Genomic DNA, 16,279 nt, shown 5'->3' with positions numbered 1-16,279 from the left:
GCAGCTGCCAACTAATTAGGCAATGTTGTTACAGGGATTTGGTTAACCTGACAGTGATGTATTGACTCGAGAGGAGAAAATGGACCGCTGAGAAAAAAATAAATAAATTTCCAAAGTGGTGCCAACGGCGCCATTAAAATTTGTCACTGATCGGGCTACCTGATTAAAGATGAAACTGTGAAGGGCTGAATTAAATAAGATAGAAGCTCAGGAAAGCATCACACGGGTCAGTGTAGGCATTCAATGGATTTATTGATCTGTTCAGTCCCTTGACAATTGGGGGGAAATTACATGACAAATTCAAAATGCCACAACATAACAAAAAGTCTTTATATACCCACCTGAGGTCAGCCACACGCACACACACTCACATTCACACACACTTAAAACACATCCACGCTCGCGCTGACCTCAATCCTCGTCTTACCTGAACTTGTGCGAATCAGTCCTCTACGAATCAACACTTACCTCGCCCGTTAATTTACTAGCACATGACTGAGGGACAGAACACAGACTGTGGCTTTTTGTCTCCTACACATTTTTATCTTTAACTCGGAGTGAGGAGGGAGATGCAGCACATGATATTACATCAGACAGGAAAATGCCATCTCTCCTCAGTTTCCTGCAGGAGGTTCCGGCAGTTCGATCATGGGCAGTCTGGGAGTCGAGCGGCGGGTTCACCTCATTTCTATTTCTTTTTTTTAAATTGTTCCTCTTAGGACAACATTTAAAAGCCAAAATGCATACGGCAGGCGGAGCTGAAGCAGAGCCACAGAAGAAGAGGAGCAGGATTTTTAAAATGGAGGGCGAGCTGGACGGGAAGTTTGCTGTGCTTTTTAAAGTCTGTGATTTGGTAACCACAGAGTCTGCAAACAGGAAACCCACAGGCCGACTCCCATGCTGCACATGAGCCGAGCCGAGCTAGACAGTCAGATGCCTATCAGGTCTGCCTTTCAGGCCGTAAGAAGAGCACGAGAGTTAAGACTTAACCGGGTGGCAGGGCGAGGGACACGTTAGAGCATCTACATCAAAAAAAGTTCAAGTTTTCTAAAAAAAAAAAAAAAAAAAAACCAAAACAAACAAACAAAAACAACCCAGAAGCACAAGAGTCATCTGTGCAGCAGGGTGAGGATGAGGAGGAGGGGGCGATGGTCCTAGGGTGAAGAGCTGCCTCCTCTTCAAAGCTGGGAGGGAGCGAGTTAACACGCTGGTTGCGCCCCCCCTTCTTTCAGCACTTCCAAAACGAAGCGAGCGTTCCACAGAGGAGGAGGAGTGGGGCTGAATGATGAGGAGGAGGAGGAGAAAGGAGCTGGATGGGGGAGGGGGATGACCTGCGGACGAAGGGGGAGCAGTCTTATTCTGTGGCCTTCAGGGTGAAGGAGAGCTTGGGCCTGGACTTGCCCTTGCCGAGGATGATTTTCTGCTCCTCCTTCTGCTGCTTCTGCCGGTCCTGCTCCAGCTTCATGCGCTCCTCGTGGATCTTTCTCTGCTCTTCCACAATACGCAACTGATCCTCAGCCTGTGGGACAGACACAAAAAAGGAATCAGGGGCGGGGTCACGTAAGGCCATGATTACACTTACCGCCAGGTCAAGTAAATCCAAGTAAATGAAGCTCCTTAAATGTGCCGTGTTTCCCAGAATATTGCTGCTGAAGGAACTACAACAGGTGTTTGTATTTTTTCCCCCCATACTAACAAATAGTAGTAGTAAGTAGCAGTAAAATTACTTCATTAAATTTAGGCAATAAAAGTTATTCTGTTAGATTTAGCTGATTATTTATTTATTCTGCTATAATATAATAATAAATTATTTATTTATTTTTCTATTACACTTAAACAATGAAATTAATTAATTAATTAATTCCGTATCAATTTTATTAAACAATAAACACGTACTCGTTAGATTGAGTTGTTAAAATCGATTCCATTCAATTTAAATAGTAAATACGACTGAGATTTAGACAACACGTGATTTTACTTTTAGATTATGTAATTAGATTTATTTCTCGTCACCATCATAGAAGCATTATTGTACTGTGTAACTTGTTCTACGGCTCCCTTGTAAAAGCAAAATAAAAAACAAAAACAAAAAACCACAATACACAATTTTGATTGGTCCTAATTTTTTTTTTCTTCTTAAACATTCATTTTGGTTTTTGAAGTATTACAGGAATGCTGGTTTTCTATAGTTTGACCCTGATTCAAATAAACAAAACTGCAGAATTTATTTTTTCCCTGTCCCACTTATTTGCAGATCCGTTTCCATGGCTGATAACCATCAACTCAAAGCCACTGCGTAGACACTGTTTCCTGCCAGTGGAGTGTTGCCATACCCAGTAATGTCACAGCAAAAAGCCTTAAGGTCTCAATCCGTCCTGATTTTTGGATTAAAGATGTAGTCACGACATTAAAAGCTGATGAATGTCAGTTTCTCAAATCAATCCAATTTTTCAATCCAACTTCAGTCTTTGAATTAACCACTAGACCTCTTTCTGACCCGGGGTCCCTTCATCAAAACCAAATAATGTTTAAACTATGTTCTTGCATGTAAATATGCAACGACTCAACAGTGCAAGGATTTCTAGAACATACACTTCTCTGGGGGGGTTTTGAACATTACTTTGATTTGAAATTTCACAATTTATTTTATCGATACCTGTTTATACAGCCCAGTATCGTGGCCAAAGAAAGCCATTTTCTTGTTAGCATAATTAGAACGTTAAACGTTTTTCCAAATTGCAGAATTTTGCATGTTGATGACAAATTGGAAATTTTTGTATTTTAACTCAAAGAGATCTCTCTCTGAATAAGAGAAGATTCATCACGATAATCAAACAGTTTTCAGTGTCTAGTGCGAGCTGAATATTTTATTCACAAACCCTAAATGAGTAATCTAAATAGTAAGCTAAATAGTTTTGCCTTATTTTTAAGTTGCGTTAACTTTTATGTGTTGATAATGTAAAATTATTGCTGATGGTGAGAACACACTGCTCAGTGGATGCTAACGACAGATAGTTGTGTGTCCGTTTTGGCGTACCAGTTTGGCCTGAGCCTCTGCGATCTTGCGGTTATTCTCCTCCAGGATTTTTTCCAGCTCCTCCCGCTTCGATTTTTCTTCTTCCTAAACAAGCAACACGATGATATGTTAGCGCACGAACAGGCCACAAAAGGCACGCACGCACGCGCTCACTCACACACTCACGACAAGTTTGTTCAGCCTCTCACACATTTTTAAAAATCCCTCTAATGCTGCCTAGAGAAAAATTAAAGACTAACACACACCTAGTGCTGCATGATTACACTCATCAATAGAAGACATATATAAAAAAGACAGACAATCAAAGCTGCTGCTGCTTTTTAACATGTTTATAAGCAAGAGAAAAATAAAGGAGGGAATAGTTTTGGCTCACCAATGCACGTATACCATTTTCCTGTGTACCTACACAACTGGTGAAAGCGTTAAACGGTTGAATATTTACTGTCTCGTCCGGACTGTGTGGCCCCTGCAGAGACAGGAGCGCTCCTGGTGTGGGTAGGTAGATATGGGGGTTTCTGCCATACGGCGCCATTCCTCTTTATTACTGATCAGTTTACGGCTTAGCCTGCAGCCGCGGTGAAGGAGTGCAGTACAAAGATGTTTGTCTGTGTTTGTGTGCAGGTGTGTGTTTGTGCAAGTATGTAAGTGTGTGTGTGTGTGTGAGAGAGAGAGAGAGTGTGTGTGTGTTCGAAGTGGACCCGCCCACGGTACACTTACAGTACAGGACGCGGGTCACGGCTGAGCTGAAAGGTTGCAGGTCAATGCTAGTTAGGAAGGTGGTGTTTCCAAAAAATTAACAAAAAAAACAGCACAAACACATTTCCAAACTGAGCCTACAGGAGAAGCAAGTTGTCAGCACAAAAATAAATCAACACATTTTGTTCCAAAAGCTCCACAAAAATCATCAACAGGTGACACAGGTGAGAGGGGATTAACCTGTCAGGACAGGAAACAGGAAATGAAGCGTCCCTGTAATGTTCCCCTCCCCCAAAGAGTTAAAGAGCAGGTGAGGTGGATTAAAACAGACGTGATGAACATTTCTACACATCGCTGACCTTTCTTCCTAGTCCTGAGGGTAAACAAAGAGTTGGGGGGTACATTTCTTAGCCTATTAGTCCCGAGTCAATGGCCGCTGCGCTTTAGCTGGACCGCTCATTCACAATACTGTGATGTAAACAAACGCCATTTTTCTTAATAGTGCCCAGGGAGGGGAGCCAGGGTTGTTTGTTCTTAGTTTAAAAAGGAACCTTTAGGGCGACTAAGCATCTGAAAAGAAATCAGTTTGAATAAAGTTAAAGGCAAGACCCCAGAAGACCTTACTTAGCAGATGTCCTAGCATCTTTCCTGTGCAAACTCTCACTTTTTGCTGGAAAACAAATTAAATTACAATGTTTTTGTCCATCTGACCTTCATCAGGTATACAGGCTATTACCAACTGAAGACTAACGACATTAATCTGCTTATTACCTTCCAAAATTCAACAAATTCACAGCACAAATCAGGTTTTAAAGCAAAACATTTTGATAGTTAAAACATGAGCAGGAATACCAAATGAACCAAACAATGTCACACAAGTACCAAACTAAAACAACCAAAACAATTGGTATGTGTATATAGTAACAACCATGTAGTGGTTCAGATACCTGAAATGATTAGTTTAGCCTAAATCAAGATAAGCTCCAACTAATAAGCTGAAACTATCTAAACTCATCTTATGCTAAGTTAAGAATTAAAGCCAATTTAACTAATCTGAACTTAAGTTCAAGTAGTTTCACACAAATTATTATCAAGTATAATGAGTAAAAGTAAGTTACTGTGCAGTAAGTTGCAATAAGTTCAGCTCAGCTGTGTTCTAGAAGTTAAGCTTTGGATAAGTTAACTTGAGGTAAGTTCAGATAAGTTAAGACAAGTTAAGTTCAGGTCATTTAAAATAAGTCTGTATGTATTAAAATAATACACTTAATCCCAAGAGTTGGAAAAATCCAGCTTTATCAGCTAAATGAAGTTAAACACAGCCTAGCCTAATAGCCTAAAGTGCAATACAATGACAAACATCTCAACAAGGTAAAATTTGGAATAAAAATACTCACACTTAAATTAACAAAAACATCTGTAGAGCTAAAGATTACATAATATAAATAAATAAAAACTGCACTGTGAAATACTGAATTCAAAAGACTAATTACCTGTATTCAAACAAATTAGCTATTCATTATTCAATTAGAAACCTGTGGGCTTTTTTAAAAATGAATAACTAAATCAGTTCAGATCCCTGGCTGATTAAGTGAATAATCCAGAAGTCTCTCTTCCACTTATTAAAAAGTCATGGTCTATACCTTGACTATGCACAGAAACAAGTTAAATAACACGTTTCACACCACTGAAGATTTCCCTGATAATAATTGAACGTAAGATTCGCAGATAGAACGTCTGTAAATCTTACGTTCACTTATTCTGATAAAAGTCGGAAGAAAAAAAACTTTCAGTTTAATAAATATTCCAGCAGTGAGACAGGACTTATGTAACTGCCTCTATAAGTTTTGTTTTCGCCTTGAATATTTTATATCACGGTTTCGATTGTTAGATTCAGAAAAATTTGTTTTGGGGCCCGGGAAAGAAAGAAAGAAAAAAAATCCACCCTAATAATGGCAGTTACAATGTCAGACTTGTAATAATTGCATAGTATATTTTTTATGTTTTTAAAAAGCCTTAAAAAACAAAAGAAACCCTAAAATAACCACTGACAGGCAGCAATCTAGTTGGTAAAGTTTAATCTTTAAATTTAAAAGAAAATATATATATATATATATATACCTTAAATACAAAACTAAGAAATTTGAGTAAACCAGAAAAGAAATGAATATTGTTTTGAAACCCGCCATGGCAAAACTCTCACCAGCAAGTTAGAAATGCACTGCTATCCTCTAATCTCTTTTAAATTATAATTTTTTTTAAACAGAAATAAAATGTCAACTTTTAACCTTTTAACTGTAGCACGTTACATCCTACCAAACTCAGGGTAGACACAAGATAAACACATAAACAATATAATTTTTCAAATACTCGAATGTGTAAAAACATATCACCTTACCCATGATTTCAGGAATAAGTGAAATTTTTTGGATAAACAGCTGGAGAGTTGAGGTAACATGGTAGTTTGTTTCGATTTAAAACCCATTGGATGGTTTTTCACTATGAGAGGTCCACTCACTGACTAATGAAAAGAGAAACTAAGCTAACAGCCTGAAAGACTCCCACACTGAGCTGAAATGCAACTACTGCAAAAAAAAAAAAAAAGTGAATGACAGGAATTTCGTTATTATTCTCGTCACTGCTGTTATTATTACTTCAGTAATTTACACCAATGAAGAACATTCATTATACCCTTGGATATATTGATTTGCTTTAGTATCTGAAGCCAAGGTACTCCCTTTTCCTTTTATTCTGAAAGCTGCCACTTTCCTTGAGCACAGCTGCATCCAACTGTGTGAAACTTGTGCCATGGCTGGGTTACACTTTAAACAGTTAAAATAAAAGACCAAAGACCCAGTCAGAGTGGGAAACTGAGAGGTGAAGGGAGCTGAAGGGGTTTGGGTACGGGGTGGTGTAGGGGTAAGGGAGGGGCTGCGTTCCAAACGACCGAGCGTTACCTCTCTGGCCTTCTGTGCCGCCAGCTCGGCTTGCCGCTGCCGCTCCAGCTCTTCCAGCAGCTGCCGCTCCATGATGCGCTTCGCCTCCTCGACGCGTCGCAGCACTTCCCGCTCAATCTCGTCTTTCCGCTTCTCGAGCTCCTCCTCCACACGTTTGGCCACGAGCTCCTCAACTCGCCGCGCCGTCTCCTCCTCGATCAGCTTCTCCTCAATCTCCTGCTGCCGGCTAAAGGAAAGAACAAAAGGTTAGCATGTCGCTAATTCGTGTTTCGGTTTTAAAACGGAGAACTATTTAATTGCTAATCAAATAAACCACACCGAACTGCTTTGAAATATCTCAAAATAAAAGCTTAGTCTGTATTTACCCAAAGCTAACCAACCAGTTTTTAATTCATCATACCTGAGAGTGGTTTTTACGAGCCATACCAAACCCAATATTACAACACAGCTGATCAGGTAAAAAAAAAAATTAACAGAAAGGCTATTGTTCAAATGGATATTTAAGAATTTACTAAACTGCTTTAAACAGCTCTTAAATATACATAATTCAACAATGAGGACATTTTTAATTTCAAATGTGAGATTGGGTGCAATTTAGACTGTTTTTCTGAGTGCTTTGTGGAATTTAGATGGAGGTCACCTGCCCTCCTGTTTATCTTTTCTTTAAACTGTTCTTTTTGTGTGAACAGGAACTTATTAGTAGCGATGTAAACACACACTCTCCACCCTCTCAGGGATCTGGTTTCACTCTGTCAGGCTGTGGAAACCAGAAACTGGACCCAGCCCTGCCCAGCATCCTTTATATTTACATTTGTATGCCCGGTTAATGGGCCCTGTGGCTGTTAGGCAGCAGGAGAAAGGAGACGGGACAGACAGACAGGAAGCCAGGTGTGGGCTGTGTGTTATATTACCTGGAGGCTCTCACACACACAGACACGCACCTGAAAAGCTGCAGTCAACATGGATGTATTTACGGTCACAGCTGTTTCATTAAAATCTGAAATAGGATTATTTCAGTAACGAGGATTAAGTTAACACAGTTACTCAATTTTTTTTTTAAGCTGTGTGTTTAAGTCAGTTTGTGATGTTTAGCTGTTGCAGCAGGTTTTGTGGTTGTTCAATGCGTCCTGATTCTCTCTGCATCCTGTTTAAACCAAATAAGTTTTAAATATCAATAGAATTTGACTTTAAAATAGGCCTTCCTGTTAAAGCCAAGTATCCACTTTTCACTCACATTTGTGTTTCTTAAATTCAACAAGTTGTATTACTTACTTTTGTGGGAGTACTGCATTAATCGAGCAGACTAATGACATGAAGAATAGCTGTTTTTTCACTAATGAAAACTTTGATTTTTCCTCTCAGTGGACCATTGTGTTCACATGTGGACTACAGGGTGAGACATTTACTGAGTTTGGTTTCAGTTGATGTTTTTTAGCTTTTTATTTCGCTTCGACTGCAACTGTGAACTACTGATTATAGCAGTATTTGTACTGAGTGTTTGACCAAAGAAAAGATGGCCAGCTGCTTCAATGGAGATGTAGCAGCTGAGTTTGAAGAACAGCAGGAATCAGCACCTGCATACCTGCTAACACCATGAGCCAAACTGTAAATCGAAGGTTTCTGGTTTGAGTCCCTGTGCAGATGCCTGTATATAATCCCTCACAAAAAAATAAAAATAAAAATCAGCACAACAGAAACCCGCCTTAACTAATAATAAACAATCCAGATGGTTTTAACTGCAGGCATCAACATCTGTGCATTTATTCTCTATAAGAGAAACACATTCTCTCCAAATGCTCAGAGCTACAGCTGTCCAGCTGTTTGTGTCTACAAAAACACTCATTACTAGTACAGCTACAGCTGAAGTGAGATAAAATAATCAATGAGTAAAGTTAATATTCAATAAATCAAGAGGTTTTCACTGAATGTCTCACTCTCCAGTTTATATGTTAATACAATTATCTCTCCAGAGGAGAAATCAAAGTGCTTATTGGAGGAAAAACACTCATTCAACATAGAAATCATGCAAGAGCATCATCAAGAACAATTCAACCCCAAAATACACCTGTGAGGGGAAAGTTAAAAGCCCCACTGCTGGAACTTTATTATTGTATGAACAGTACTTTTAAATTTGCCTTTAAACTTTTTTCTGAGCATCTTTGCTTTAAAATAAAATAAAGCGACTCATCTATACAAGTAGGGCTGCTCAATTAATCGAATTTTAATCTCGATTACGCTCTGGGCTTTCAACGATCATTATAAATGATTGAGCCGATTATTAGCCTTTCCCTCGTGCTTTACTCTCGTGCTGCTCCGTGTGGCAAATCGAGCGCACCTCTCTGCATTTCAAACCCGTCACAACAATTAAGAGGGCCCGAGGGAAGCTCGGAAAGCTAAGCAGAAGTTATTTGGAGAGGAGAGTGACTGCCGTTGGTTGAAAAGAGAGGTAAAAAAAAAAAAAAAAAAACTTCAGTGGTGTGGAAACATTATGGGTTCGCGGAGTCAGACTGGATCAAGTAGACATAGTGTGTAAACTTTGCTACGGTGTCGTAGCTCCACCACAGAGCAACACTGCAAAGTTCACTAAACATAGATGTTTACATTTTTCATTTATTTCTTATATTGCAAACATTTGCACTGTTATCAGTATTTGCACACTATTTTATATTATTTTTTAAAGTCATTTTTCAATACATTGTTATTGTTAACCCTTTAAATCCCTGTAGAACCGGAACCGCGTAAGCTAGCGCAATAATTTGTTTTGCATATGAAACCGGAGGAGATGTACTTACATCTTATGCCATCAGCTTGTCCTAGGTCACAGTTTCCGTCCACATGAAGCTTTGCAAAAATTGCATAAAAAGCGCTTGCAGGAACAAAAACATAATATTCCAGAAACATGCTTTGCCGATCCGATCAGCTGTTCGTAACACTTCCCACATTGAAAAAGACGTCAACGCGAACTATCGCATGTCCGCCATTTCCTGTCCGAAACCGGAGGTGACGTCATTTTCGCGGAAAATGTAGTTTTTTTTACTTGTAGGCCTTAAAAGCCTATACTGGTGTTTTTATAAGTCATGATTGACTCTATCCGGTTGTTCAGTCTGACGTCACTAGCCGTGTCTGGGTCTAAACTCCGCTGCAGGTCCATATATCAAACGATCACTATGGCATTACTGAGACTTGAAAAACTGTCTAAAGTCTTTCATCTTTAATAAAATGATCAGCGTTCTGCTCTACCAGGTGTAACAATTGAGTTTAACATCCAGGCATCCATGAAAATGGAATTTATGAAATTTAACGGAGTTAGAAGTTAGCAGGAAGTTAGCTCGCTAGCTTCTATCTAAATACAATATAGCATGTCCTGACTGCGGGGTTTTGGAAACAAATTAAAACGTACAGCTCTGTTATCACTTCCAGCATAAATGAAGACAGAAAACCAAACAGCAGTGACGTTTGTAGGGTTACTGAAGTTGGGCTAGCTGGTATATAACGATGTGCTACGTGACCGCTAGCGACACAGCTATGTTAGCATAATATAAACAAGCTAACTTTTTTTCCACTCGATAAAAGTTAACGTGAGTGTTCTCGGTGGTCAGGAACAAATGTAATCGCATGCCAGGATGCTGTAAAAGGACCAAACTTCAGCCAGGAGAACAACTGAGATAATCCATCCACAATACGAGGTTAGTCATTCATATACTGCTGCATGGGCTGGGCCGTAGTTACATCCTAAGGTTTTAAAAACTGAGCTTAAATAAATGATTAGCGGTAATAAAAGCTGAGGGAGGTCAACAGTGATCACTGACTGTTTTAGGAGCTTTTTGAGATTCCATCCATCCATCCATTCGCTTCCGCTTATCCTTTTCAGGGTCGCGGGGGGCGCTGGAGCCCATCACAGCTGTCATAGGGCGAGAGGCGGGGTACGCTCTGGACAGGTCGCCAGTCTGTCACAGAGCCAACACACAGGGACAGACAACCATTCGCACTCACATTCATTCACACCTAGTGGCAATTTGGATTATCCAATTAACCTATCCCCACAAGCTGCATGTCTTTAGACGGTGGGAGGAAGCCGGAGTACCCGGAGGGAACCCACGCAAACACGGGGAGAACATCCAAACTCCACACAGAAAGACCCCGGCCTGATGGTGGAATTGAACTCAGGACCCTCTTGCTGTGCGGCAACGGTGCTAACCACCGTGCCACTTTTTGAGATTAAATAGAAGAAAATACAAAACATTAACATTGGGGCAGGGATAGCTCAGTAGGTAAAGTGGTCGCCCCATGATCGGAAGGTCGGCGGTTCGAATCCACTTAACGGCTACCCTGAGGTACCCCTGAGCAAGGTACCGTCCCTACACACTGCTCCCCGGGCGCCTGCTTAGTGGGCTGCCCACTGCTTCACTGAGTGAATGGGTCAAATGCAGAGAAAAACAGGTAATTTCCCCATGGGGATCAATAAAGTATCCATTATTATTATTATTATTATTATTAAACATGTTAACAACACAAAAGCCATATTAAACGCAGACTACTTTCGGCCCGGAAGTAGGATTCGTCACGTCATCACTTAACAATCGGATACTTTTCTGAATAGTTTCTGGGATGCTTAGAACTTGAATTGCACTGCTGGAAATAGTTTATTTTGATGCACCTGCTGTTTTCTTTGCAAATTTGCATCATAGGATTGTTTTTTGGTTTTCCTGCAGTATATAAAAATTGCTGTATCTCCAAAATAAAACTGTGAAGAAACTCAAAATAAATTCCCTGTTGGTGTAAACTATTTTTTGCAACTTTTTTGTATTTAAAGTTTTGAGGGATAAGCCTCTTAAATTTCTCCAAGTAGAAATATATGTAAAAAAAAAACAAAAACGATTTTCAATTTTTTTTTGTAGTTTATTACACTTTTTTGCAATTAATGTAGTTACTATGGACTTAATGCATACATATTATTAAAATATGGGCTATAACAGTTGTATTGATGTATAGCAACTTGAAATGCTCCCAAAAATGGCACTACAGCATGTAAAAATATAATATAAGCTCTGGCGAACTTGGTTCTATGGTAGGTCTTAAAGGGTTAAATAAATATCGTCAAATAATCGAGATCTCAATTTCAGTGAAAATAATGGTGATTATCATTTTTGCCATAATCGAGCAGCCCTATATACAAGTTAGAGCAGATTGTGGGGATTTTGTTTTATTTACACGAGGCTGTGATGCTCCTCGCTCTTCTGGATTTACATCAACTCCACTGCTGTTTGTCCTTTCAGTGTCCTTGTTTTTTATTTATTTATTTGCATTTGTATGTATGCATGCATTCATTAGTGAGCACTCCAGGTGTTGTCAGTACACCCTCAGCTCTGGTTTAATATTGGGCTCAATGTTATTAGATCACTAACTGTGCCAGATTTATCCTCATTCTAAATGCAGGATTTTCAAGAATCTATGCACTGAAATTGATGCCCTGATGTCTGTGGAGAACCTGGAGCTAAACCCACACAGATCGCTTTCTCTTCACTCAGCATGGAAACATTAGGCATGTCGGTAACTGAGCATCAGCATCTCCTGAAGCATCAACATCACTACTGATCTGACCTTCAGTGCAGGTCAGAGAGTCAAATCTCTGCCTGCTGCAGGAAGTTTATGACTGCAGGATTAACTGACAGACCTGCACACCAATAGCCACTCATTTGACATATTTAAACGTTAAAAGAGAATCCAACATGCATTACTTCGTTAGTTCAACTTTACCAGCACGATTCCGGGTTTTTTTTTTAGGGTTTTTTTTTCCAAAGTGAAAACTGCAGGTCAGTGAGAACAACCTCACTATTCTGTCATGATGCTTAAAATACGAGTTTATAGTTATGTTTATCTGAATTAATGACGGTAGAACTAGAGGTGTGATCCACCTGAACAGGTAAAGCTTTCCTCTGACAGGCGCTGCGGCCTTTGCAGCCTGTTAGCGTTAGCCAACTAGCTCAGAGAGCTAACGATCGCCATGCAAATGACCGCAGCTAGCCTAGCATTTAGCTTAGCTTGTAGCCGAACACGGGCTGGGGTTCAGTATCGTTATGTAACAGTTTACGTGCCGGTTTCTGTATTAAATATACCCACATCTTCCTCTGTCGCTCCATCTCCACCTTCCTCTCCTCCTCCTCCTTCCTTTGCTTCTCATCAAGCGCGTTCCTCTTGCTCAGTGTCCGGCCGAAGATGTCGATGCGCTCCGGCGGTGAGGCTGCTCTCTCTCTGCGGGACGACGCTGTGTTGGACCGGGATCGGGACCGGGATTCTCTGCGCCGGTTCCTCTTCGACTCTCGGGACTTGGAGCGTTTCTTGGAGCGCTCCCTGTCTCGAGATCGCGACCGGGACCGGCTCCGTTTCTTACTGTGCTTGCTGCTTTTGGAGTGCTTGGACCGGGACGAGCTGCGGCTCCGAGAGCGGCCCATGGTGCCCTGCGGACTGCTGGATTCTACGGCTGATATGTGTACCGAATCAGGCCCTCCACTCCGCCCGCTCCTCTTTAAGCTTCTTATTCACACGAACAGCTGATGTTGCGCTGCTCCAGCGGGTTAATTTTGGAGAAATAACCCTTCAAACTAGCTGTTGTTTTGCCCTACTAACTCGCTTTAAGGAAAGATGGCGGTTTGATGAGTTTTCCCAGCAGGCACCGCGGGCTTCGGGATTTTCCGTCGCTCTTCGGCATTTCCCGCTCAAAGCAAACTAATAGACTGAAAAGACCAGAAACCAGCCAAAACATTTCAACAAATTTAAGTCCTTTATGAATGGGAATATATGATTTGTATATAATTTATACATTTTAAAAAAGTGTAAAATGCATTTTATATAAAATATATAACTGGGATACATAAACTTATCTTTCCACAAGTGAAGTAATCACATATTGAAGGCTTAAGAAAAGTTCTGGCATTCCATTTTGAACTTTGGATTTTAGAAGACTCAATAAAAAGTTTTCTAAACTAACGCATGATTTTATTTTTTTCTCTTAATGAAAACATGTATACTTGTATTTGTTTGTTATTCACTAATGACATTTGACGTGTGGTCAATTCTGGGAGTCTAGAACCAAGTGGGTGACGTTAAGGCAGTTAAATCTATATTTGTATTTAGCCTGTGGTTTTAACATCACACCAACGATAAAGATGACATTTCAACACACAGCTGTATTTGTATTTTTAAAAAACAGCCTGAGTACCATCTGGTATGTCTCCAGTTGTTCTGGTTGTATTGTCAGATGCATACACATTTTTATGTCGCTTATCAGTCGCTTTCTTCCTGCCCCTGTTTCAGCTCCAGTGATCTCTTGATTAGGGCAGGTGTATCGATAGGTTGCTAGACACCAAGTTAGCTTTAGTTTGCTCCTCCTAACAAATAAGTTGTGAAAAGTAAAAAGTGGTGTAATTTCTGACATGTTACTGGACATTGACTGGATTGCATCCATATTACTCTGTGAAGGAATTTGTTATTTCTGTTGATTGAATCCAGTCTGAATCAACATGCTGCTTGGTTTCTTCAGCCTGACAGAGAGGTAATCCAAAATACTGAGACTATAATGAATGGATAAAAATCTATGGCTCTCTTCCACAGCATGTCTCTTGTTTTGCCTACCTCCCCTCAAACCCAACCGTTCACAGCAGATGGCCGCTCCTCCCTGATCCTGGTTCTGCTGCAGGTTTCTTCCTGTTAACAGGGAGTTTTTCCTTCCCACTGTCGCTCATGTGCTTGCTAATAGGGGTCATCTGATTGTTTTGGTCTCTCTGTATTTTAGGGGGTTTACCTTACAATATTGAGTGCCCTGAGCTGACTGTTGTTGTGATTTGGCTCTATGTAAATACAACTGAACTGAAGCAATGGAACCAGACCATCTTCTGCATCATTTACTGGACATGCAGCTGAACTCTTTCTCACTTAGCTCAAAACATATTTTCAAATTTTCATCACCTCATACACAATACTTAGATTCATTTGAAACTCATTGTCATGTCATATTTGCCTCTAATTTTCTGAGTTCTTCACTTTTTTGTAATTTCTGTTTACTTGAGCTCCTTTAGCTTTTTGAACTATTTAGTTCTGTGATATTATGTTTATTTTAATAAGCTAGGTTGTTATTTCCAAGTGTTGATTTTCAGTCATTTTAAATTTTTGAGATAAACTAGTTTTCATTCTTTTTTATAATTAACTGAATTATAAAGGCCTTTAAAGACCCAGTCCAGCTGAACTCCCAACCCAGGCACTTTTCACTCATTTCTCCTCAGTTTATTTTCTTCATGTGGTTATGTGAGGTTTTTTCCATAAATGTTACCACCTCACTGTCATTCAGGGCCTTTAATCTCTATTAGGTTAGTAAATTTAAATGTCATTCAATACCTTTTGTGAAGCTACTGTTATAATATGGGGTTGACACAAAATCCCAAACCACATCATATGTGACCAACTTGGCAGGTGATCTCATTTTTGACAAAAATTAAGTTTAAACAGTAAAAGTTATAAAGAGTTGACTGGACGTGTTGCTCTGCTGCAGGAGCTCGACAGCGATTTGAAGTTTTGTCCCTGTTTGACCTATCTCTAACGTCGCCGTGTCCATTTTTAAAAGCTGTTTTCATGCACTATCAGAGCTGAAAATGACGCTTTTATCCAAGCTTGTAAATATAGAGACACGAACATCAGATAACAGACAGAACGAGGGAGGAAAAAGGAATACCCAACTTGACAATGACACAATCCTGCACGCAACGTTTGCCATCACGCTCTGGCAAAATGAGGCCATTGTGATAACTCTCCCCGGAGTGCTGCGCTCAAAATAAACTGCCATTACTATATTTAAAAACACATAACTCACCAGCCCAGCTTCAAAAAGGTCACACCGCTCAAGCTCAAAATGAAAGTGTTCTTACTTCAGAGGGTTTTCTCTGTTTTTGTTTTTTCTAATTACCTGCAGCGGCATCTAATTTTAGTAGAAAGAAATAATTTGTTCACAGGGAGTCACACTGCGTGCTGCCTCGATTGCACATCAAAAGCACTTTTACTTGTTGTGAACTGAGTTGTCAGATGACTCACTTATATACCCACACAGATGGAAAAGGGCCTTTGTGTTGAGCTGCTGTGCATTCATCCGTGAGCCTGTGGTGTCACATTGAGTATGAGCACTTCCTCAGAAATACAAATTTCCTCTGAATTAAAGCAAAGTCAGAAATGAGGTGATTTTACTGCCACAAATTGAGGGCAAGTCGCAGTTGATCCGTCCAGGAACAGCATCTCCTCCCTCCCTCTCTGCTCCTCGTGCCTCTGCTTGAAGCCAAATAATCGATTTTCTTTAACTTTTATTTTAATGATCCGCGGCGTTCTGTCCCACAGATGAGAGGAATTGGCATTAAAGCACCAGAGATGTCTTGTTTTTCACTTGGAAAAGGCAGAAGTACTTAAAGCCCCCTTTTGATGAATAATAGAAAATGCTTCATGGAGGTGGAGAGGAAAGGAGTTCCAGTGTGACTCCGGTCGGGGGGAGAGGAGGAGTCAGATTGGAGAAGCAGAGGATGTGTAAATGAAAGACTTTGCCTCAGTTTGTCTG

General features: G+C 40.2%; 1 protein-coding gene across 2 annotated transcripts; it reads right to left on the bottom strand.

The window, feature by feature from the left end:
* Window positions 1-233: 233 nt before the first annotated feature.
* On the bottom strand, window positions 234-13,362 carry LOC309691251 (arginine and glutamate-rich protein 1-A-like). 2 transcript variants are annotated; one of them, XM_082508852.1, is made up of 4 exons: window positions 12,808-13,358; window positions 6,688-6,913; window positions 3,038-3,121; window positions 234-1,519 (listed from the first exon to the last, which is right to left on the bottom strand). In XM_082508852.1, exons 1-4 carry the CDS (start codon window positions 13,137-13,139, stop codon window positions 1,355-1,357), a joined length of 807 nt encoding a protein of 268 aa, XP_082364978.1. In that variant the 5' UTR covers window positions 13,140-13,358; the 3' UTR covers window positions 234-1,354. The 2 variants fall into 2 exon arrangements, with proteins under 2 accessions (XP_082364978.1, XP_082364977.1); XM_082508851.1 differs by lacking the exons at window positions 234-1,519; window positions 3,038-3,121 and having other exon boundaries at window positions 3,475-6,913; window positions 12,808-13,362.
* Window positions 13,363-16,279: the final 2,917 nt, after the last annotated feature.

This window comes from Aulonocara stuartgranti, assembly GCF_965226115.1.
Source record: "Aulonocara stuartgranti genome assembly, chromosome: 16".
NCBI lineage: Eukaryota > Metazoa > Chordata > Actinopteri > Cichliformes > Cichlidae > Aulonocara > Aulonocara stuartgranti.
This window is presented reverse-complemented; position numbering and strand designations above follow the sequence as displayed.

What these genes read in the sequence shown, in the direction of transcription:
- LOC309691251 (XM_082508851.1), bottom strand. Translation starts at nt 13,139, where the DNA reads ATGGGCCGCTCTCGGAGCCGCAGCTCGTCCCGGTCCAAGCACTCCAAA. An exon ending in ATGGAGCGACAGAGGAAGAT is followed by an intron (nt 6,914 to 12,807) that starts GTGGGTATATTT and finishes TCTTTCCTTTAG; the next exon opens with CCGGCAGCAGGAGATTGAGG.